General features: G+C 36.7%; 1 protein-coding gene across 2 annotated transcripts in view; it reads right to left on the bottom strand.

The window, feature by feature from the left end:
- Positions 1-831: 831 nt before the first annotated feature.
- ITGB3 (integrin subunit beta 3) overlaps positions 832-25,062 on the bottom strand; it is an 86,580-nt gene continuing 62,349 nt past the window's right edge. Inside the window, exons 13-15 of one of the 2 annotated variants that reach the window (XM_074224409.1) lie at positions 17,406-17,525; positions 9,806-9,972; positions 832-9,339 (exon numbers count right to left, since the gene is read on the bottom strand). In XM_074224409.1, the coding sequence (XP_074080510.1) occupies positions 9,271-9,339; positions 9,806-9,972; positions 17,406-17,525 (356 nt within the window). In that variant the 3' untranslated portion in view covers positions 832-9,270. The remainder of the gene's footprint in view (positions 9,340-9,805; positions 9,973-17,405; positions 17,526-25,062) is intronic. The other variant, XM_074224408.1, reaches the window with a different exon arrangement.

Below are 25,062 nucleotides of genomic sequence, written 5' to 3'. Positions count from 1 at the left end.
AAGAAACGGATTATGATTAAGTGACATTGGTCGATTAGGGTAAAGATTAAGCTTAACAGAGATATTGAGCCCCAAATTCAACTCAACATCCTTTGAGTTTGCTTTTATTATCTTTGAGTTTACTTTTAGTATCTTTACTAGGCCATTGAACAGCTTCTACTGTTATAATATACTCATGATCTGGTTTCATTTTGGAAAATTGTGCTCTAAGGTATAGAAACACATTATCTTTAAAACTGTGGGTCTCACCTAAAGAATTCTAGCTGTCACCCTCTTATTTAAGTGAAGCTGAATAGCAGGGAAGATAGCATTTTCATGGCTTTAGAAAATTTGAGGGGGAACTGAAAAACACCATAAATTTTCCTAGAGAATTTTTCCTGGTCTTTTTCCTCCATCACATTTTGCATTACAGTATATTCATCTTTATTCAGGTATTATCCCTTAAACCTTTGCCCCAGCAGAATATTCTTAAGTTCTTAGGAACAGGGTTGATGTCACTTTCTTTGCTGTTTTTTTAACTTGATCCCATATATAAAGAGACTGATATCTTGTATGTAATGGATGTGCTGCTGTAGTAGCTGTATTTCTATTACTGTTACCACCTGTTGATATTTAATTGATGGAAACTTGGAGAAGATGCAAGTGTTGGGTCATCCTAGAAAATTAAGAGACTAAAAACATTTCCAAAGCATCTCAGCAGAAGTCAAAGAATAAAGAACATATGTATATATGTATGTGTATGTGTGTATATATATATATATATATATACATATATGTAAACATATTATACAGCTAGATATAGCACTTAGAATTTATGGGTCTTTACAAGAGTATTATTTCAGGTGATAATATGATAAAATGTGATAATACGAATTACTTAGAAAAACCACAAAATCAGAGATAAATATGGCATGTTAAAAAAAATCATGACCACCTAGAGCATCTTTTGCATCTTTATGTGTCCCAAGTTCTTGGCACAGTGCCTAGCATCTCAACCTATGCACTCCCTAAAATTTTTAATAACATTTTTCCAATCTCCTGAGCTTATACTCTTCTGTACCACCTCTTTCCACAGAGTGCAACCTTCTTTAATATTAGCCCTATTAAAATATAAGTAGATAGGCCTGTGTGTTGCTAAGAATCACAGAATATTTTTAAAAAATAGAAATATTTTATCATCCACACCATATCCAATATTGGTGTTAGTTACTGTGAATCAGCTATGATTTGTTTTGGGGAGAGAGTGGCTTGTCTTCATACTTTTTAAAAAATATACTTTATTTTTAAATTCATTTAAAAAAATTTTGAGTTTCAAATTCTCTCCCTCCTGCCAGCCTCTCCTCCAGCCACTGAGAAAGCAAGGAATATGTTATCAATTATATATGTGAAGTCATGCAAAACATATTGCCATATTAGCCATGTTGACAAAAAGGAAATTTAAATTTTTTTTAATCTGCATACAGTTCATCAGATCTCTTTCTGAATGTAGGTAGCATTTTTCATTATGAATCCTGTGGAATTATCTTGGATCTCTATATTGATTAAAGTGCTTAAGAGTCACAACTCATTGTGGAATTGTATTATTACACAATGTATACAATGTCTTCCTGGTTCAAATCATTTCACTTGATATCAATTGAGATAAGTTTTCCTTGCTTTTTTTTTTCTGAAACTCTCCCATTCATCCATTCTTATAAACAACAGAATTCATTATAATTTTATACCACAACTTGTTCAGCCATTCTCCAAATGATAGGCATTTCTTTAATTTCCAATTCTTTACCAGCACAAAAAAGAACTGTTATAAACATTTTTGTTCATATTGATCTTTTTTTTTCTTTTATGAGAATCAATTATAGTTACTAAATCACTAACTTGAGAAGGCACTTTGTGCCACTTTCAAGGTATATACCAGTAATCCCAATGACCAAGAAGGTGGGGCTTTTGAATTGATTGGACTCAGGAGTTCTGAACCACAATAGACTATTTGCCCTTTTTGGCATCAATATGATGAGTCTCCCAGAGGGTAAGGGAAGGAACCATTGGGTACCCTAAGGAAGAAATACAAATGGTCCAGGATGGAAATAGGACAGATCAAAGTTCTCATGGCAATTAGTAAAGGGATAAAACCCATGAGAAGCCCTTACATGTCCAGCCTCATCAAGATAGGGAAAAGGAAGAGGAAGGAAAAGGGCAAAGAAAAATGAACTTACAATTGACCACTATGGGCATTAAGATATCTCTATTGTGAGGAAGAATTGCCTAATTGATTTAATGAATTTTTCCATTATATTTGTATAATGCAGTTCTATTTTCACCCACATCCACCCCCATTCTTCAAACACACACACACACACACACACATGTAACTTTACCCTAATATTCAAAATTTATTGAATCTTGAAGAGAAAAAAACTCACCAAAAATAGAACTCATTGTGCAATTGGTATTTGTATACTCCTATCTGAGGTTAGTAATATAGTCCTTTTGAAAAATATTTATCCTACTAATCTTGATTCCAAAGTACTGATAATAAAATACATTTCTCTCCTCTAAGCAGAGAGATAATGTACTACAGGTCCAGAATATGGTCAGGCATGATCAATGCATTTATCAATTTGCTTTGTTTAACTATTACAAGGGAAAGTCATTTTGGCTGGTCATATTGGGAAGTCACTGAAACAAAATGCATCCCAGTAAACCAGTAAAATTGTATATCACAGCTTCTACTCTTGAAGGATAGGTCTATATCATGTTTCATGTTATAAAACCCTCAGGCTAATAAAACCACATGCTTAATTAATTTCAATTAATTAGAAGTGGAAAAGGAAGAAAAACTCACTGTGACCTAGTATAGGATGGTGACAATCCCTGCTTCCATGCTTTATCTAATCAGAACCATTGGAGCATTTTCTTGCATAGAATTTTAACATAAAGACTTCCTTAAGCCAATGCCAAATATCTTATAGCTTTTTTCTTTCCTATGACCCCAATCTTTTTTGTTCTTGAGTGAAGTGTATGTTTTTAATCATATTCAAGAGAAACCTAAAATAGGAGACTTGACTAGGGTAGAAGAGGGGACAATACTGCTTTTTGTCTGGGTATCAAGCAGGCAACAATACAGAATGTTTCGACAACTGGGTCAGTGGTTACTGAAAATTAATTTTTAGACTTATAGGAGATTCAAGAGAGTCCTTAGGCAGAAAGAGAATTTAAACAGCTCTTAGGATAATAGATTTAGTTCTGGAAGAGAGACTTTCATGATCATCTAATACAACCCACAATATTACAGAAAAGAAAACTGAGGCTGGTCCAAGATCACACAGATAATAAGTGGCAGAGTCATGTTTATCTGCACTCCTATAATTTCTGTTGTAAACTTGCTTGTCAAGTAACCAGCTAATAGAATAATAAATCAATTTTCTATACTATCAAAAATGACATGAATTAATAACTATAGCTAAATATATATATATATATATATATATATAGAGAGAGAGAGAGAGAGAGAGAGAGAGAGAGAGAGAGAGTTTGGACTTGTGATTTCTTTGTATAAACAATTCCCATTGAAGAACTTCTATAAATAGTAAGTCACATTCCCTGCAATTGATGAATTTAAAGAATCATCTAAAATAGTGAGAAAGATTACTTTTCATAGAATTAGGACTTGAACCCAAATCTTCCTGGTCAGCTTATGACAGCATTCTGTCCCTATGTCTGTCTCTCTTCCTGTGGGGGCTGTGGGCAATATCTTTCAATTAAGAGAGAGAGCTTCAAAAGACAGTACAGAATCCTTCAGCTCTTACCACAGGCCTTCAGGACAATCACTACAGGATGTTTATTTTACAATTATAATTCTGTGTGAGGCAAAGACATATATTCTCTTCACCCAAAAAGAGGAAAATAACACCAGCAGTCTGAAAACAGCTTTTAGCCAGCTCCTTTTGGAAGGCACTTTTTAATTCAATGTTACACGACTCAGACAGAAGGGATGGCTAAATAGGGAAAGCACATGAGTAACAGATACCAGAACATTGACGGAAAGGAATTTCTTGAAGCTGTGTATGCCCCGTGAATAGCTAGGAAGTAAAGAACTGATTCCATATGTGGCAGCATAGATCAGCTGGGATCCAGGAATGTTCAGAGAACCTCCTATCTGCAGGCTCTGAATGACTCACACACAGACAGGGTCAACCCTCCCCTCCCCCTTGTCTGTGTCCTATACCAAAATAAAATTGAGATTTTTAGCCTATGTGATGCTAACAAGTCAATTCAATGGGGAACTATCTGTTTTAGTATTTTAAAGACTCAAAGTATCCTAGGATGTGGTCATTACTACTAATTGGCAATTGATATAGATCTTCTAGGCCCATGCCTTTGACTCAATAGTCATCCCAGAAACATTGACCAGATCTCATGGGAAATTTTATTTAGTCTTCATGAATACTCTCTCCCTTTCCTACCTCCAACCAAGGGTAACTGAGCTAGTTAGTGGTTGAAACAATATTTTAACTTAGAATTGGAAAGGACTTGAAAGTCATCTACTAATGAAAATGAGATCCAAGGAGATCAAGGGATTTTGCTCAAGGTCACAAAGCAAGTGTCACTAGAATATATACTACAGCATACTAAGTGTTGTCACTAAAACTCCAGTTTCAGTTTCTCATCCTTTGATGCAATTTCCCCTTTTAAGCAATCTTGTCTAATGGAAATTTACTAGAAATAAAGATTTAGAGTTGGAAGGGATCTTAGTGGTCCATTTTACAGATGAGGAAACTGAGGTACAGAGAGGTCAAGTGCTTTGCTCAGGGTTACCCAGCAAGTAAGGTCAGAGATGGGATTTGAATTCAAATCTTTCCTATATCCAAAACCAGTTTGCTCATTCACTATGGTATAGCATGCTGCCTCTCATTTCTATAGCAGAGGCATTCTTGTTCCTAACAGCTATTGTTTATAAACTATGATGAGAAAATGGTCTTGGTATAGGACCATCTCCTTATCATCTTCATATGTTCTGGGAAGGAAAACACCATTTCTAGGGTAGGGTCAAAGTTCTGTTCTTTCCTCCTATTCCCAACTTCAGAGTTCATTCCAGCTATTGAATGGTTGGGGACAGAGACATACTCCAACTGTGATATGCTCTTCTGGAAAAAGATTTTAAAAAATCAAGTGCATGTGAATAAAATAGACTAGACAATTTCATGAGGGATGAACCACTGATGTACCATGGACTGTCATTTGCTGGTGCAGAAAGGACTTTAAGACTCCAAAAAATGAGAACTGGCATATAACATATCTTCTATTACCAAAATACTCTAATAGAATGTAAGAATCTTGAGGGCAAGGCCTGCTTCATTTTATTTTTTTGTCTTTATAATTTTGGTGCATCAAACAAAAACTGGTACATTTTATTTTTTGTCTTTATACTTTTGGTGCATCAAACAAAAACTGGTACATTCAAAAATGTTATTCTGTTTAGTCCTAACAACCATGACATGTTGAGATTTGAATTGAGCAAACTGAATTGAATCCCTGGATCAATTGAATTGAATTGACTCAAATCTTTTAGTCCTCCTACCAAGAGAGCAAAAGCTAAACATCCTTTAGAAACCAGATGGTGCTTGCTTGTTGCCACTGTAATTCACAGAACACAACACTAGCTAATATCTGCTTAGTGCTTTAAGGTTTGCAAAGAGCTTTACAGGTTATCTGATCTTCACACCAACCCTCTGAGTGGCACTCTGTCCCTATTTTACTGATAAGTATCCTGAGGCTGGGAGGTGGTAAGAAATTTGTCCAGGAGCCCTGGAGTCAGGAGTACCTGAGTTCAAATCTGGTCTCAGACACTTAATAATTACCTAGCTGTGTGGCCTTGGGCAAGCCGCTTAACCCCATTTGCCTTGCAAAAAAAAAAAAAAAAAAAAAAACCACCTAGAAATTTGTCCAGGATAACTGGGCTAGTATTTAACCGAGACCTTGCCTGACTCCCTCTTAGAATTGGGAAGGACCTGAAGTCATCTAGTTCAACCTCCTCAATTTAGAGATAAAGAAACTGAGATCCAGGGAGGTCAAGGGATTTTGCTCAAGGTGACCCAGCAAGTTTCATTAGAATATGCTACAGCATAGTTGCAATGCTATCACTAAAACCCAGGTCTGTTCTCTATCCTGGGAGTTTTCTAATGTATTCCACTGAATTCTTTGAATCTGGATGATGACTTTCTTGCCTCAACACACCTTACTCAGACCTCCAAGGAGGAAGAAACTTAGTGGGTTTTGGCCTGAGTGTGTCTAAAATTCCAACATGTCAACAAGATTGTTAGAACCAAAAAGTACCCCTGATTCTCCAAGAAAAAATCCAGGACCTCCTTTCTTCATGAGCCTCTGGAATGGGGATTAAAAAAACATGTAACTCCAGAAAAAAATGGAACTAAGCATGCCACAAACAGTAGTACCTATTAAAAATCTTAGGGCTTCAAGACTTGGAAAGTACAATGAAGGCTTTGTAGTCCAGTGCAGGAATGGATGATAGTATTCCTGCAGGGAAACCCCTTTTAGGGTTTGAACTTTAACACTTTCAGTCATGAGGAGGTCACTATCTCATTAGGAAGCCCACTTCATGTTTTAGAAAACAGCTTTGAGTATTAGAAAAATTCTTTTTTGTATTAAGACAAAGTCTAGCCTCCAGCAGCTTAGAGGACCAAACTTTAAAACTAAAAATTCAATTCAACGTTCATTTGTTGGGCACCTACTTTGTATAGTATATTCTCTGAGTACCTCTGAGGATATAAAGTCAAAAGATGATAAAATCCATCTTCTTAAGAAATTTACATTCTCCTAAAAAGTACATGTGAGATAATTTCATTAAACATGTGAAGAAACAAACCAAAAAAAGTAAAAGTGACTTTTCAAGAGGCCAAATGATAAATTAGTGGCAGGCCTAAAACTAGAACCCTGGTCTCCTAACTCTCTATTCTACATTTGTTTTAGTAGTATAATGAATACATGCATAGGCCTGACACCTGCTAATTTGTGACTAACCCCAGGCAAGTCACATAATCTCTGTTTCCATCAGTTTCCTCTATTGTAAAATGGAAATCATAATACTATGATCTTTGGAGGATCCTTTTTTTTTTTGAAGGATCTTTTGAGGATCAAATGAGATAATATTTGTACAGACTTAGTAGGGTGACTGATTCATAGTAGATGTTTAATAAAAATGTATTTCCTTCCCCTTTCCTTGTTCTCCTTTTCTGGAACTATATAGAAAAATTCTAATATCCCTTTTCTCCAGATCCCTTCTCTTTCTCTTTCCTTCACTCCCCTTACCTTGGAGATAGATTCTATCTCTCTCCTAAATCTTCTTTTTGGGAGACTAAACTTTCCAAGTTCCTTCAAGTGTTGTACATATTGGTTCTTCAGAACCCTGATCACCCTCCTACAGATAGACTACAATTTGTCAATACTCTTCTTAAGACATTGACCAGTAATCAACACAGTTCTCCAGTCTCAGTCTCCACCAGTCTGAATGGTGGAAAGTACTTGAAGAAAAACAGATCAATGCAGAATATAATGTAGGTGTTTTCATCTCCTTATTCCTACTCTCCAAGTAGAATTAGAAATTCAACAACAACCAAAAACCACTAAAAATTTCCTTTGAATTACAAGTGTTTCCTGTAGGTTCTGAGTAATATAAAAAGGAAAGTGACAGAGCCACATATTTTGTGGCCTCTGGATTAGTCACTGAGCTAAAATGGGGACACTCAGGCCACATATAAAAATAACCACACAGGTTAATAGGCTCAAAGATTTAAAGCTAAAAGGAATCTTAGATGTCATGCCATCCAATCCCCTCATTTTACAAATGAGGAAACAGAAGCACAGAATTTAAATGACTTGCTGAAGGTCAAACAGGTTTAAAAAGTGGCAGAGCTAGGATTCAAACCCAAGCCCTGATATTAAATCTCATGCCTTTGTCATTATACTCCTCTTCAGTTTCATCATTCTACTCCTGCCCCTCTTGCTTATCAGCTTTAGAGGGTCATAAGTATGGTCTCTTATAACACCTCCATGAGATGAGGTCAATGTGATTAGACCCAATGTATGGACACATTTTGCAGAGAAACAGAGTGGGACCATGGAGAGTGAACAAAACCATTTGAGGGTCAGTGCCCAGTCTTCTGGCTCTCATTCCATCACCTTCCTGAAAGAGGAATTGCTTTTGCTTACCCTGAAATAACAAGGATGAATAAAATTGTCTGTGGGTTCATTCTGTGGAACAATGCAAATTTCTCATGGCAGTTATAGTGGGAAGTAGATTAAATGGTACAAGGACAGGAAGGATGGCCTCAGAAAAGTAGATTTTGAGAGGACCATGTTATTATATACTTGGACACTCTAAATCAGTTCAAATTTTTTTTCCCACCAGTTACCTCAGCTACCCTAACTTCTGTATATGCTGAAGGATCAGGATCCCCTTTAAGGAAAATGGCAGAGAGAAAGAACAATAGACATAAGCTATCAGCCCTATTGAGTGAGAGCACCAGACAGCCCTGCAGAATTAACCCAGAGAAACAAAACCCAGTGTGTAGCTCTGCTCCCTGGCTTTTCCTTCATTCAACCTGAGAAGAAAACAATGGAAATGGAGCCAAGTCGCCACACACACACACACACACACACACACACACACACACACACACATTGAGGTGACAGGGAATAAAACCCAACAATTTCTACCGAAGGTCCCAGATTCCAGGAGCTACAGGCTACTCGTGATGGTAGAGCCAGGACTTGCTCTGCTTTATCCTTCTCACCTCCCCAACCCCAGACTTAGCCACATTCCTGCTTTACTTCTCAGGGAATCTGGCTCATATGAGGTGAGATGGTTTCTCACTGAGGTAATGAAGCCCAAATGCTCTGCCAGGGAGAGCTAAATGAAAAAAAAAAAAAAAGGTCCCTGAAGTAAGTGCCCCCCCCAAAAAAAACAACTGGTTGAGGTATTTCCCTCAGAAATGTTAAATTATACACAAACACATACATACACACATACACACACACACACACACACACATACACACACACACACACACACAATACCCTCAAATATACATGGACATGTCCAGAGTGAGACACACATCTCTCACGCATCTTTCATGCTCTCCCCCTCCCAGCCACTTTCCATGCTCCTGGATCCTACAACATCCATACAATGCTCTGTAAACATGGTGTAGGAAACACCCACAATCCTTGATTTCTCTGATGGCAAGGGTCCCATTATGAGTTCCCACGGTAGGTGATATTGGTAAAGGTGGATGTGGCTTCTTTATACAGTGGGTTGTTGGCCTGCAGAAAGAACAGAAAAATGTCTCTCACAATAAACCCTTTGATGCTTCTCTAGCCTGCAAGTATGACATGATAGATAACTGAAGACTTTAATGAAGACAACCTTCTCTCCATTTTCCTAGATATCTAAGCTATGACTCTCTTCATTTCATAACATTTGGGTTGGGAGCACAAGAAGAGGAAGAGAAAGTTATATATAGTGCAATACCAGTCTATTACTATTTTTTTTAGGGTTTTTTTTTTTTGCAAGGCAAATGGGGGTTAAGTGGCTTGCCCAAGACCACACAGCTAGGTAATTATTAAGTGTCTGAGACTGGATTTGAACCCAGGTACTCCTGACTCCAAGGCCAGTGCTTTATCTACTACGCCACCTAGCCGCCCCCTCTATTACTATTTCTAAAAGGATAAATTCTAGAGTTTCCCCATGCTCAGTCCAACTCAGCCCAGCCCAGTCCACTCCACTCACTGTATCCCACTTGGCTCTGGCTCTCTCTTCTTCAAATTTGGCAAACTCTCTTCGGTCATGGATAGTGATTAGAAGCTTCCAGATGAGCAAAGTGGCCAGGCCAATGAGCAATATAGCTCCCATCACTGAGAGCAGGACCACCAGGATATCAGGGCCTTTGGGACAATCTGCTGGGAAAAAAGAAAAAGAGCACGAGAGAGAGAGAGAGAGAGAGAGAGAGAGAGAGAGAGAGAGAGAACTGAGATTAAAATAGGAGGGATTTAAATTGGAAATTAAAGAACTTCTTAGCTATTAGGATAATAAAACACTGGAGTCAATTCCCAAGAGAGGCCTCTACTCAGTTTCTACCCAAGATAGAAATCTTCAAGGAGAAATAAACAAAAGGAAAAAGAAAAGAGGGTCATTGGAGCATTTTAAAATGCAAAAAAAAAAAAAAATTTAATGCAAAAAAGGAAGGCCAAAAATAAATTCAGAGGACAACTTTAGAAGCTATATATTGAATTTATTATATGTATATGTATGGATCCTCTATCTAAGCCCGTGGTAATTTTGTAACTTGATGTGTAAATAGAGGGACATGCAACTTCTGGTTGGATGAGAGAATGCAGAGCTTAAAGCTACATATCTGTCAAAAGGGACTTGCTTAGTTAGTTCCTCAAATTCTTTGGGAAAATCATTTAAAGAAAGAACCTCCAAGAAGGTTGTCATGAAAGAAGGATTTTGACAGTTCTCCAGGCCACAGACATAGGAGATGACTTTTCACATGTCTGCAACTCAGAGGTAGACCACATCACTAAGACCACATGTCTTGGACTCACCAGTCTATCAGTTAACCAGAAGTAACAGTTTCCTCCATATACTCAGCAACAACACATAAAACTGCCCAAAACTTGGGAGGAAGTCCCATTACATATACTTAAAATGAAAGCAAGTTGTATATAATAGAGATTTATAATTTTGTGTACAATCCTCCCCCCCCCCGCCCCGTTCTACTATGGTATGTAAAAAATGCTCAATTTATTTGGTATTTTTTTCAAATTCAGAGAGAGAGAGAGAGAGAGAGAGAGAGAGAGAGAGAGAGAGAGAGAGAGAGAGAGAGAGAGAGAGAGAGAGAGAGAGAGAGAGAGAGAGAGAGAGATGGACAAAGAGATGTAGAGAAGGGGGAGTAGAATGAGGAAAAAGAAAGAGGAGGAAGAGAAGGAGGAAAAGGAAAAAAATAAGAACAGGAAGAACAAAAGGAAGAAGAAAGAAGGGAAAGGAGGAGGAAGAAGAAGAGGAAAACAAGGAAGAGGAGGAGAAATAGAAAAGAAATCAATTATCCTAAAGTTATTCAAATGACCAAAGAGGCTAGAACTAATGACTCCATGGAATTTTACCCAGTTGTAAGGGATAGGATTCCAATGTTAAATCCTCTCCTCTCTCATTACACTCTCTCTTGATAGATAAATCAACTACTATGGATAAACAAATTACTTACTGATAAACAATGTCTTCCAATCTTATATCTCTCCTGAGCTCCAATTCTGTGTCTCCTCCAACTGTCTGTAAGTTTACAAGTTCATCTAGATATCAGGGAAATCAATATGTCCCACAAAGGAGCTCATTATTTTCCCCCCTATAATTTCTTCTTAACTTCTCTGTTTCTGAGCATGCCATAACCATTCTCAAAGACACTAGGTTCATAAGCCAAGAGTTATCCTTGACTCTTCCATCCTCCCATCCCCATATCAAATCAACTGCCCAATCTAAAATATTCTATCTCATACCACAACCACCCTAATCCAGGTCCTCATTACAGCTCCTCTGGATAATTATACTACCTTTAGTGGTCTCCCATAACCAGGTTCCAATCTATAGTCCTCATGACTGCCCAAGTGATTTTCCTAAAGTTTGTTACTGTTGTTGTTGAATCATTTCAGTCATAGTTGACTCTTCATGATCCCATTTCAGTAGTTTTCTTGGCAAGGATATGCAGTGGTTTGCCATTTCCTTCTGCAGTTTATTTTTTTACAGATGAGAAAACAGGCAAATAAGGAGAAGTAACTTGCCCAGAGTCACAAAGCTAGGAAGTATCTGAGGCCAGATTTGAACTTATGAAAATGAATCTTTCCTGATTCTAAGTCCAGGACCCTATCCACTGCACAAACTAGCTTGTGTCACACTACACCACATCCACGCTCAAGAAGCTTCAGTGATTCCCCTTTGACCTGATAACAAAATATAAACTCCCATGTTTGACTTTCAAAAACCCTTCACAATCTGATTAAAGACTACTTTTCCAGATTTATATAAGCCTGGTCAGCTAGGTAGTACAATAGATAGAGTACTAAAGATGGAGTCTGGAAGATCTGGGGTCAAATCCATTCTCACATATTATTAGATGTATGGACTTGGTCAAGTCATTTGACTTCTAACTGCCTCAGCTTCCTCAATTGTAAAATAAACATTAAAAATAGTATCTACTTTCTAGGGTTACTATGAGGATCAACTGAGATAATAATTGTAAAGTTCTACCATGATATCTGGCACATAGTAGGCAAAAAAAATACTAGCTATTATTATTCAGACAGCTAGGTGGCACAGTGGATAGAGTATTGGGCATCCTCACGCTGTCTGCTGTGGGGAGATGGAGATGGAGGGAAAAAGAAAAGATTGCCAGCTCCTAGAAGATGGGTGAGCAGCTAGATAGTACAGTAGATGGAGTACTGGTTCTGAAGTCAGGAAAACTCAACTTTCTGGGTTTAAATCTAACCTCAGACACTGGGTGTGTGATCTTGGGAAAGTCACTTAATCCTCATTTGCCTCCAGTTCATTTGCCTCCAGTTCATCATCTATAAAAAAAGCTGGAGAAGGAAATGGCAAACTGCTCCAGTGTCTTTGCCAAGAAAACCCCAAATGGGGTTACAAAGACTCAGATATGACTGAAATAACTGAATAACAACAAGTCATTAATCATTACTCAAGCACTATACACTCTCTCCAAGCTGTTCTGGCTTATTACTCCTGCGTATGTCATTGGATCTCCCACCTGTGTGGCTTTACCCCTTCCAGGACCCATTCCTGGAATGCTCTCCCTGCTTTACCTCAATCCCTTAGAACTCCTTCCTTAAAGGCCTCAGCTCATATACCATTCTCTTCAATAATTCTTCCTAATTTCTCTAGTTATTAAGTACCCAGCTACTACCTGGCTACTCACTTTGTATTTAGCCTGCATGTACTCATTTATAATACTGTGTCCTCTCAAGGAAACCTAAGAACTTCCAGGGTGAAAACTCCCTTACTCATTATCTATAGTTCCAGTACCTGCATGAGTCCTAGGATCTTAAGTCATATTGATGATTGATTGATAAACCAACTCTTTGCTCAGCAGAATGATCATCAGTGCTGCTTGGGTTCTTCCTAAACATTTTATCATAACCACCAGCTCTTCCTGCCCTCCCCCCACCAATCTCTAACCCCAAATAATTATACTCCACCCCTATGAGTAGATATAAGGGAAACTGTGTTGAGTTCTGAGATATCTTGATAAGCCCAGACCTATTTAATAACTGATTATGCTATATCTATATGCTCAAATGCATACATAAGTGTGTATATATACAAATATATTAAGTGAGATAACATATGTAACATATTTTGTAAAGTTTTATAAAAATGAAAACTATTATGCACACCCACACATATATGTGGGTTTGGTAATATCTGAAAGGAGAAACATACCTACTTTTCCCCCTTGTGTTCTCCCCTCCTTCCTACCGCCTCTCTACCCATACTCCAACACACTGTACAAGAAAAACAAACCTGGTCTGGCTATTTTCTGTCCCACCAGACTCTGACTATACTTAAAGGAGTCCCTTGGGGAAAGCTGTAAGTTTCTGATGTCTGGTTTCTAGGATCTAGAGCCTCTGTTTTTTCTAGGGAAAAGTCATTTTGAATTCTATAGTGGAAGAAGGAGAAGCCAGCAGCTCAGACCCTATAACTAAGTACCCCCAGATGCTAGTCTGGCAGTTGAGATTGAGGCAGAATGGAAGTTGACCTTGAAAAAGTTGTCCTGAATTGTTTAAGCATTTACCTGCAAGGAGCTAGACCAAATGATGTCTTAAGATAATTCTCCAGCTTTAAGAATCTAGAGTTTGAGCATGGAGCAAAGTTAAGAGATAAAGAAATCTTGTCATCATTCAATTCTTGCAGTCATGCTCATTTCTTTGTGATCCCATTTTGAGTTTTCTTGGCAAAGATACTAGAGTAGTTTGCCATTTCCTTCTCTAGATCATTTTACAGATGAAGAAACTGAGGCAAACTGAGTTAGATGACTTGTCCAGTATCACACAGTTAATAAGTGTCTGAGGTCAATTTGAACTCAGGAAGATGAGTCTTCCTGACTCTAGGCTTAGTATTCTGTTCACTTTGCCACCTGGTTGCTCTATATGAAAGAGAGGGTAACCCTTAAGGCAAAGAGGATCTAAAGTCCATGCTCAAAATCTGCCCCTATTTTTCATCCTTACTACCCATCCTTAATATTAGCACTCAGCTTATTGACAGAGCCCCTGAAGAAACTTAAAAGAAGCAAGTCTTTCCCCACCCCTGAGGTCCCTAACTGCTTATCTCCACTCATGGACACTGGGTCTGGAGACCCTGGATATGGTTCAAAGGTGGGAATTGAGAGCAGACAGGAATGAAAGTGCAGGGTTTTTAAATTAGGAGTCCCACATGGGGATCCAAGGTATTTCCAGAGAAGTGTCAGAAGTGTTATCCAACCACTTGTTTTTGTAAGGAAAATAAACATTTCTCTCACTTCTGAATCTTACTAGAAAGGAAAGTGGTTTCAGGGCATGAAGTATCAATGGCTGATAGATGTTGACATAGAACACTGAAGAATCATTAGGTTAAAAACAGTATATATATAAATATATATATACATATATATTTATATATATACACACATGCATGCATGCATGTATGAATAGAATACATATATACAAAATAGATATTACATTTTATATTTTATATACAAATACATGTGTATGAATATACATATAAAATATAAATACATCCTATATTTGATTTATGTGTATATACATATATAGCATGCATATACACATAAAATATAAACATGTTATTTCTATTCTATGTTATAGTGTGTATTTATATTCACATGTGTATATGTTTGTGAATATATGCAAAGACCTACATATACATATAATTATATAAATGTATTCTATATTTATACATACATATGTGTGTGTTTATATGTGTATGTCTGTATAGGAAGAAATGCTGTGATGTCCAAAGTCATGAGCTATTATGTCTCCAGGATAAAAAAGAGGCAGGAGGAGGAGTGGGAAACATCTGGAAATTCCTAGAAGTTTATGATTTATATGTGTGTGTGGAAATAGCAGTAACTAGTGTCAGATAGTCTTTTAAGATTTTGTCTCATGAGGTAAGAATTACAAGCATTCTAATCTCTCATTTACACCATCATTATTACTAGTATACAAAATGATGAGACTGAGGCTTAAAGGGGATGAAGTAGTTTTCCTAAGATAATGCTGACAGACCTGAAGACCTAATGTGTCCAGGTATCTATGTCTGGAATCAGAATAAGATGAATCTCTTCTCTCCTGTCTCTCCTCAAACACTTTTTCCACCTTTTCTTTCCCATAACTATATAACTATATATAACTATGTCCCCACAGGACATGATTCACCAAAGAATATCATGAGCTGCCTCCCTCTACCTTCCCTCTTCTCAGGCCTCCAGGAAAGAAGCAAAGGCCCTGGGAGATGCTTCTAGACAATGCTGAGGATTCAATAACCTTGGATCACAGAGGAGGAGAAACAAAACTAACGCTTAGGTGGCATCCTTTCCTATAGCGACTCACCTGTACCTTCTTGATCCTTGCTCCCAAGGATACCTTCTCTTCTCCTTTGATGAGCTAACTATTCCCTGTAATTCAAAGATCCTATGCACCCCCCCCCCAGAGGACCACTTCCAGATCCCTTCTCTTTAGAAATTTAGAACATGACTATCTGGGTTTTTTGTTTTTGTTTTTGTTTTGTTTTGTTTTGTTGTTAGGATTTTTCAAGGTAAATGGGGTTAAGTAGCTTGCCCAAGGCCACACAGCTAGGTAATTATTAAGTGTCTGAGGCTGGATTTGAACTCAGGAACTCCTGACTCCAGGGCCAGTGCTCTATCCACTGCGCCACCTAGCCGCCCTGACTATCTGTTTTAATAATAATAACCACCACAACATTTCTATAGCACTTTAAATTTTGCAAATCAATTTACAATTATCTTACTTTATTATCACAACAATTCTGGAAGGGAGGTGTTATTGCCCCATTTGATAGATAAGGAAACTGAGGCAGAGGTTAAGTGACTTGCCTAGGATCACACAGTATCTGAGGTCAGATATGAACTCAGATATATCCTGACTCCAACTCCAGTGCTCTATCCACTGCACTATCTGACTGTCTTTTTCCCAGGTCCAGATAGGTTAAATAACTTTTAAATTATAAAACACCCCAGAGGAGAGAGAGATGGGTCCCTTCAATTCAGATGCTTCCTTGGAGGCAGAATTTTCATTTTTTCCTTTCTATCCCCTATTCCTATGCAAACTATGATTAGTTAAATAATGAAACCTAGCATTTATACAGTGTTTTAAAAGCACAAAGCACTTTTCCTACCCTTCTCACAATAAATATTTGTTGAATGAATCAATGTATAAGTGAAGGAGTCTCCATCCCTATTCCCTCTTTTTTCCCCTTTCTATAAGGCTAGATGATTTATTATACCTATAGCTATTCCGAGACTTGTTAGATTTCCAATGACTTGTGAATACACTGAAAACAGAGGATATGTCTTTTATGAGTTCTCTGCAACTTTGAGGCAATATGCAAAATAAAACAAATTCAAAGGAAAAAAATATATTTATAATAAAGTAAAATAAAATAAAGATAATACTTAGGATCACAGAAGAGGAAAATGAGATGGGACTTTAAAAATCATCTAGTATATTCTCCTTATTTTACAGAAGAGGAAACTGAGGTCCAGAGCTGGGAAGATACTTGTGCAAGTTCCCACAAACACTAAGTATCAGAGATAAGATATGAACATAGGTTCTCTGATTCTGAATCCAGTGCTCTTTAATGCTCACCATTACTCACCAGAACTTGGTGATAGACCAGGTAAGTAGATTTCAAGTCAACCTCTATTATCTTGATCCCACTCATCATAACAGGTAAAGGTTCAAATTGGGTTGCCACTACTAACCATCAGTAAGATATTACTACATTAACAAAAACTAAGGGAGCAGATACATTGCATTTGACAAGAAATCAAAGTCTTGTCTTTTCTGATAGGACCCTCCAAAATGTGTCAAAGATTCATTTTTTTAATGCCTTCTTCTACACTGACCATCCTTTTCTTCCTTTCTATGCCTTGTTCTGTAACCTAAATGCTCAGAAAGAATCACATCTTCTTGTGAAACCTTCAGTTCTTAAATTACTTATCTTCTCCATTATAGGAATATTAGCTGAAGGAGTTGTCTAGAAAGCAACACTCTTCTTATCCTAGGTTTGGGAGGCCCCCAATCCTTACCTGGTTCATTCACCACATAGAGAATGGACTTCCCACTGGAGTCTTCATAATACTGGAACCTGACAACACAGTCATCCTCATCCTTATAGGTACAGTTTACTGCATCCTCACCGGTGTCTGCTGTGGAGAAATGGGGGAGGAGAAAATTAAAAAAAAAATTGTCAGCTCCTAGAAGATGGATGGACAGCTAGGTAGTACAGTGGATCTAAAATCATAAAGATTCAGCTTCCTGAGTTCAAATCTAGCCTCAGACAGTTCTTAGCTATGTGACTTTAGGAAAGCCACTTAACCCTCATTTGCTTTAATTTCCTCATCTGTAAAATTAGCTGGAGAAGGAAATGGTAAATCATTCCAGAATCTTTGCCAAGAAAACCCCAGAGGGGCATGAAGAGTCAAACATGACTGAAATGACTGTCCAAAAACAGAAGATGGGTACCATACACAAAGGTCCAAAAAAGAGGCAAGTAAGAAGGTGTCAGAAAACAGAGAACTTTGCTGAAGCTTATTTTGTCTCAGCCCTTCTTGTCCTTATTGAATTTATGGGGAAACCTATATCTCCAAAGAGAATTTAAAACAGGTATAGATGACACAGAGCAAGAAACCATCTTTGAATTTATTATCTAGTCTGGCAATGTTTCTCCCCAAATGGTCTCCACTGTGTTCCAACCTCTTTCTTCTTCATTTCTTTATCTTACTCTTTCTCTCTTCTGGCAATCATACTGACTTGCTAAAGCAAAACCACAATTTTTTTCCATTTCTCCTCCCCTGATTTTCTAATCTTAATTTTTTTTCCCTGTTTCCCCTACATAAGGATGTTCCATTTGACTCTCCAGATTGGTTCTTGATTCTCTGGTTCCACCTTCTTCCTCACTAACAACTAGGATACATGAATAGCCCAATCCTTGACACTCCCACTTTCCCAACCTTGTTCATGAGTCTAAGAATACTTATATGCCCTGCATTGTCATAAAAGAAATGTACAAATCATGAATAAATTGAATATTCAATTAAAATAACTGGAAAAGAACAAATTAATAACTGGAAAAAGAACAAATTAAAAATTCCTAATTAAATATCAAATTAGAAATTCTTAAAATCAAAGGAGAAATTAATAAAATGGAAAATAAGAAAGGTATTTAACTAATAAAACTGGTTTTATGGGGGGAGAATAAAATAGCTAAATCTTTGGTTAATTTCATTTTAAAAGAGAGAAAAAAACCAAATTACCAGTATCAAAAATGAAAAGGTGAATTCACCTTCAATGAAGAGAAACTTAAAGTAATAATTAGGAGTTATTTTGTCCAACAGTATGCCAATAAATCTGACAACTTAAGTGAAATGGATAAATATTTACAAAAATATAAATTACCCAGATTAATAGAAAAGGAAATAAAATATTTAAATAACTCCATTTTAGAAAAAGCAATTGAAGAAGCCATCAGTGGGTCAGATGGATTAAAAGTGAATTCTACCAAACATTTTATTAATAATTAATTCTAAACATTTAATGATTAATTAATTCTAATATATAAACTATTTAGAAAAATAGATGGAATTCTACCAAATTCCTTTTATGACACAATTATGATGCTGATACCTAAATCAAGAAGAGTCCAAAGAAAGAAAGAAAATTATATTCCAATTTCCCTAATTAATCTCAATACAAAAATTGTAAATAAAATATCAGCAAAGAGATAATGGCAATTTCTCACCAGGATAATATATTATTACCTAATGGGATTTATACAGAAATGCAGGGTTGGTTCAATATTCAGAAAATTATTAGCACAATTGACTATGTCAATACAAAACCAATAGAAGTCATATGATTATCTAAATAAATGCAGAAAAGGCTTTTGATAAAGTATCCATTCCTATTAAAAACACTAATGAGCAAAGGAATAAATGGAATTTTCCTTAAAATGATAAACAGTATCTATCTAAATCATTAACATGCATTATTTGTAATAGATATAAGCTAGAAGCCTTCCCAATAAGATTAGGGGTGAAAAAAGGTTTCCCATTATTGCCATTACTATTTAATATTGTACTAGAAATATTAGTTTCAGCTATAAGAAAGTAAAAGGAAACTAAAGGAATTGGACCAGGCAATAAGGAAACAAAATTATCACTCTCTTAAGATGATATGATGGTAAATGTAGAATAGCCTAGAGAATATACTACAAAACTACTTGAAATAATTAACAATTTTAGCAAAGTTGTGAGATATAAACTAAACCCATATAAAATCAGCATTTCTAAATATCACTAGAAAAATTCAGCAAAAGATAGAGAAATTCTATTTAAAATAATTGTAAACAATATAAAATATTTGGAAGTCTACTTACTAAGACAAATACAAAAACTATACAAACACAATTAGAAAACACTTCACACAAAGTCAAATCTAAACAATTGGAAAAATATCAATTGCTTATGGGTAGACTGAGCTAATATAATAAAAATGACACTTTTACCTAAATTAATTTACTTATTCAGTACCATATCAATCACACTACCAAAAATCATTTTATAGAGCTAGAAAAAATAATAACAAAATTCAACTGGAAAAACAAAAGGTCAAGAATATCAATGAAATTGATGAAAAAGTAATGCAAAGAAAGGTGGCCTAGCTATACCAGATATAAATCCATATTTCAAAGTGGCAATCATCAAAATATTTGGTACTAAGAAATAAAGTGGTAGATCAGCAGAATAGATTAGGTGCACAAGATACAGTAGTAAATGCTTAAAGAAATCTACTGTTTGAGAAATCCAAAAACTCCAACTTCTGGGATAAGAACTATTTGACAAAAACTGCTGGGGCAACTGGAAAATAGTATGGCAGAAACTAGGCATAGATCAACATCCCATATCTTATACCAAGATAAATTCAAAATAGGTATGTGATTTAGACATAAAAAGTGACTCCATAAGCAAATTAGGAGCGCAAGGACTAGTTTATCTATCAGATCCATGGAGAAGGGAAGAATAGACTATCAACAAGAAATAAGAGAATATTATAAAATGCAAAATGGATAATTTTGATTACATTAAATGAAAAAAACCAATGTAACCTAGATTAGAAGGAAAGTAGAATGATGGGTAACAATTTTTATAGTAAGTATTTCTGATAAAGCCCTTATCTCTCAAATATATGAAGAACTGAGTCAAATTGATAGAATTGACTACCAAAGGATATGAATGGACAGTTTTCAGATGAAGAAATCAAAGCTATCTATAGGCATATAAAAAAGTGCTCTAAATCGCACTTGATGAGAGAAATTCAAATTAAAATAATTCTAAAACACTAATGTGATAAATGATGGGAAAGTGGGAAAACTGGGACACTAATGCCTTCTTGGTGAAACTGTGAACTGATCCAACCATTCTTCAAAGCAATCTGAGACTATGCCCAAAGGGCAATAAAACTGTACCTACTCCGATCTAGCAATAACACAACTAGGTCTGTATCCCAAAGAGATGATAAAAAGGGAAAAGAACCAACATCTTCCTATATCTTCTCCAATATTTACCATTATCCTTTTTAGTCACATTAGTCAATCTGATAAGTGTGAGGCGATACCTCAGAATTGTTTTAAATGTATACAAATATTTTGTGGTGGCAAAGAATTGGAAATTGAAGGAATATCTATCAACTGGGAAATAGTTAAAGTTGTGATATATGATTATATAATTGAATACTATTGTGCTATAAGAAATGAGCAGGCAAATTTCAGAAAACCTAGATTTACATGAACTGGTGCTGAATAAAGTGAGCAGAACCAAGAGAACATGGTACATATAGATAGACTTAGCTCTTATCAGCAATACAATGATCCAAGTCAATTCCAAGACTAATAATGGAAAATGCTATCCACATCCAGTGAAAGAACTATGAAGTCTGAACATAGATTGAAGTCTACAATTTTCACTTTTTTTACTTTTTTGCTTTTTTGTGGCTTTCCTCTTTTGTTCTGTTTTGTTTTTCACAACCTAACTAATGTAGAAAAGAAGTTTACCTGATTGCACATGGATAACCTATATCAGATTGCTTGCTTTCTTGGGAAGGAGTAAAAGGAAAGAAGAAGAGAGAAAAAATTTGAAATTCAAAATCTTACAAAAATGAATGTTGAAACTATTTTTAGATGTAATTGAAAAAAACAAAATACAGGGGCGGCTAGGTGGCATAGTGGATAAAGCACCGGCCTTGGAGTCAGGAGTACCTGGGTTCAAATCTGGTCTCAGACACTTAATAATTACCTAGCTGTGTGGCCTTGGGCAAGCCACTTAACCCCACTGCCTTGCAAATACTAAAAAAAAAAAAAAAAAAAATACTTTTTCCAAAAGAAAAAAAAGGCTATTAGGTGTATGAGTCAGAATTGGAATTGACTCTAAGCTCAATGATCAATCCACACTACCATTTCCAATGAATATGGATGTGCTTCCCCTGAAGTACACTGGCCTGATCCTGGAGCCATTATCAATGGTTTTCAAAGTGGTAAAGTCAACTTACTGCTGGAGACCACTGGGTAATTCATACTTTTCCAGACTAGTAGTCATGTCTTCTATTTTATATTAATAATACCTTGGTATGTGTGCTTCTTTATATTTTTCACGTATTTTCCCAACCAATACCTAACTGGAGAGATAGGAAGGCAGGCTATTTGCATTCCTCTTAGATGAGGAATTTTAAAGACCAAATGAAGTGAAATGACTTGCCCAAAAGTAGGATCAAGTGGAGGTACCTGGAATAAAACCAAAATTACCTAACTCCTATTCTGGAAGTATATAGAACACTGAATCTGGAATCAAGAAGACCTGAGAAGATCTTAACTCTGTGGTCCTAAACAAGTCATTTATCTATCTATCTATCTTCTATCTATCTTAGTTTCCTCACCTGTAAAATGGGAATAATAATAATTATTATATTATGGTTGTCCGGTTGTGTCCAACTCTTTTTGACCCTATTTGGGATTTTCTTGGCAAAGATACCAGAGCAGTTTGCCAATTCCTTCTCCAGTTCATTTTACAGATGAGGAAACTGTGACACACAGGGCTAAGGGACTTGCCTACAATCACACTCTGATATCAGATTTGAGGTGACCTGAGTTCAGACCTGGCACTCTATCCACTGTGCCATCTAACTGCCCAATAATAATTATAACTAGCATGTATATTGCACTTCAATATTTGTAAAGGAATTTACAAATATCTCATTTTATCCTCGAAACAAGACTGGGAGATAAGTGTTCTTATTTTCCTCACTAGACAGATGAGGAAAACTGAGGCAGAAGTTAAGGGACTTGCCTGGGATCACCCAGTTATTAAGTGTCTAAGGCCAAATTTAAACTCAGGTCAATCTGATTCCAGTTTCAGCCATCTACTGTGTAACCAAGCTGTATGAGAATAGCATTGTTACAATAGAATAGTGTTATTATAAGGATAAAATGATATAACATTTATAAATCATTCTGCAAACTTTTATAAATCCTAAGTTATCACCATTGTCATCATTATTAATTAGACCTTACAGTCTGGGCAAAGTCGTAAAATGGAACATGACCTCTTTCTTCTCTTAGCTAATATCAGTGGGTCCCTTCTCATCCACAAAATAAAATAAAATGTCTCCGTGAATCTAGTCTGCTTATATCTTTCCACAGGAAGGCCCAAGGGGTTTGGAAGAAGCTGACACACCCGAAGTCAGTTGATGAGCTTTGGCCTTTCTTATTCTCCTCAAAAATATGTTTCTGCCTTCAGGGGAGATCTTTATCCCCTATGAGACTGGCTTGCCTCAAAGGCACCACAGATGACCTTGATAACCAACCAGGCTAGCTGTTCATTGGGTGCCAAATATAAGAAAGTCCTTCGCACTCAAGTTTTTAAATAAAGTACAGAATGGAAGGGGAAGCAGGAGAGAAGAGAAAGCCTTGGCTTGTGTTCTTTTTATCTGGGCTTTGCCCTCACCTTTGTGGTATTCATGACACTGACTCATGGAAAGTCTGTGCCAGGGCTTATAGACAGCCTTGATGGTTAGACAGGTTTCAGGATGGGACTTTTGATGGCAAATATCCCAAAGGGTATGGGAATGGGGGAGGAGGGGAATTTCTCTCCAGACCAATGACCAGACCTTGAGCTATGTTGGAGTTTGGAACTGAAAGGCTTCTAAATGAATGCTTCTTCCCTGACGGAATGGAGCCAGTTAATAAAGTGATAGTACAAGTTGCTAGCAATGGAGGCCCAGGGAGAGGGGGAAAGACCGTCATTCTAAAAGTATTCATTAAATGTTTACTTTGTCCCAGTTGTGATAATCCCAGTGGAAACAAAGAAAGGTAAACATGGAGGTAGCATTCTAATGAAGGAAAAAATTGGCAAGCACTTACATACACAGAACAGATTCTTATACACTATGTGGAGGAGCAGTCATATAGAGGAAAGGCACTAAAGGTGGGAGGGGATAGGGAAAAAGTCCCTTGAAGGAGGTAAAATCTGAATTGAGTCTTGGAAGAAGCCTATAGGCCTTGGTGAGGGAGGAGAGCATTCCATGCATGAGAAGAACCAGAAATAAGGAAAAGAGGTCCAGAAATGGGGGGACGGGGGGGAGCACATTTTTTTGAGCTTTGTTTCTGTTTACTCATCCAAGAATAGCTAAGTATTACAGAAGGCTTTCAAACATACCCACCCTCCTGTATTACTCCCATTCTACAAATGAAGAAAATGAGTCTGAGAGGAATTAAAGTTATTTACCCATGTCAAGTAAGTGAATGGCAAAAATCTGAGCCCAGTTTTTTCTAGTGCTAGGTTCAGCACACTCCTCCATCTTTAACAAGGGAAGGAGAAGTCTCAGTCATGATAATCAACATAGCTAACGTTTATATAGTGCCTACCATGTCCTGGTTATTGTGTACAATTCTTATCTCATTTGATTCTTATAACAACCCTGGGAGGTGAGTACTATTATTATAATCTGTATTTTATAGTTGAGAAAACTAAGGTAGTTAAGTGACTTGTCAAAGGTCACAAGAGTTAATCTTAAGATTTTTGATGTTTCAATGTATATAATCTTAGTGACCCCATTTGGGGTTTTCTTGGCAAACCTACTGGAGAGGTTTACCATTTTCTTCTCCAGTTCATTTTATAGATGAAGAAACTGAAGCAAACAGGTTTCAGTGACTTGCTCAGAATCATTCAGCCAGTAAGTGTCTAAGGTAGGATTTGAATTTAGATCTTCCTGACTCTAGGCCTGGCATTCTATCTACTGTACCATCTAGTTGCCTCATCATGGTATAACACTGTCTAATTTATACACTTTTCTCTACATATAAAATGAAGACTCATGGGTGTCTTTGGGCTTCAGGAAGGGGAAGAAGAGGAAAATAAAAGGGAAAAGGTTGCCAATAGAATCAGTTGGGATGTCTGTGGGGAGGGCTCACAGGTTAATGGGTCAACTTGCTACCACAGAAAGTAGGCACTGGTCTTCCTCAGCATGATTAGTATCACAAACACAGGCTACTTTCATGTTTGATTAAAATGCTCTCCAGTAGGGTATCTCATTCCCTCTAAAGAGTATGACAATACCTAACTCCTTCTATGACACCATTATGGTGCTGATACCTAAACCAGGAAGAGTCAAAACAGAGAAAGAAAATTATAGACC

Source organism: Macrotis lagotis, chromosome 2 (genome assembly GCF_037893015.1).
Source record: "Macrotis lagotis isolate mMagLag1 chromosome 2, bilby.v1.9.chrom.fasta, whole genome shotgun sequence".
Taxonomy (NCBI): Eukaryota; Metazoa; Chordata; class Mammalia; order Peramelemorphia; family Peramelidae; genus Macrotis; species Macrotis lagotis.
This window is presented reverse-complemented; position numbering and strand designations above follow the sequence as displayed.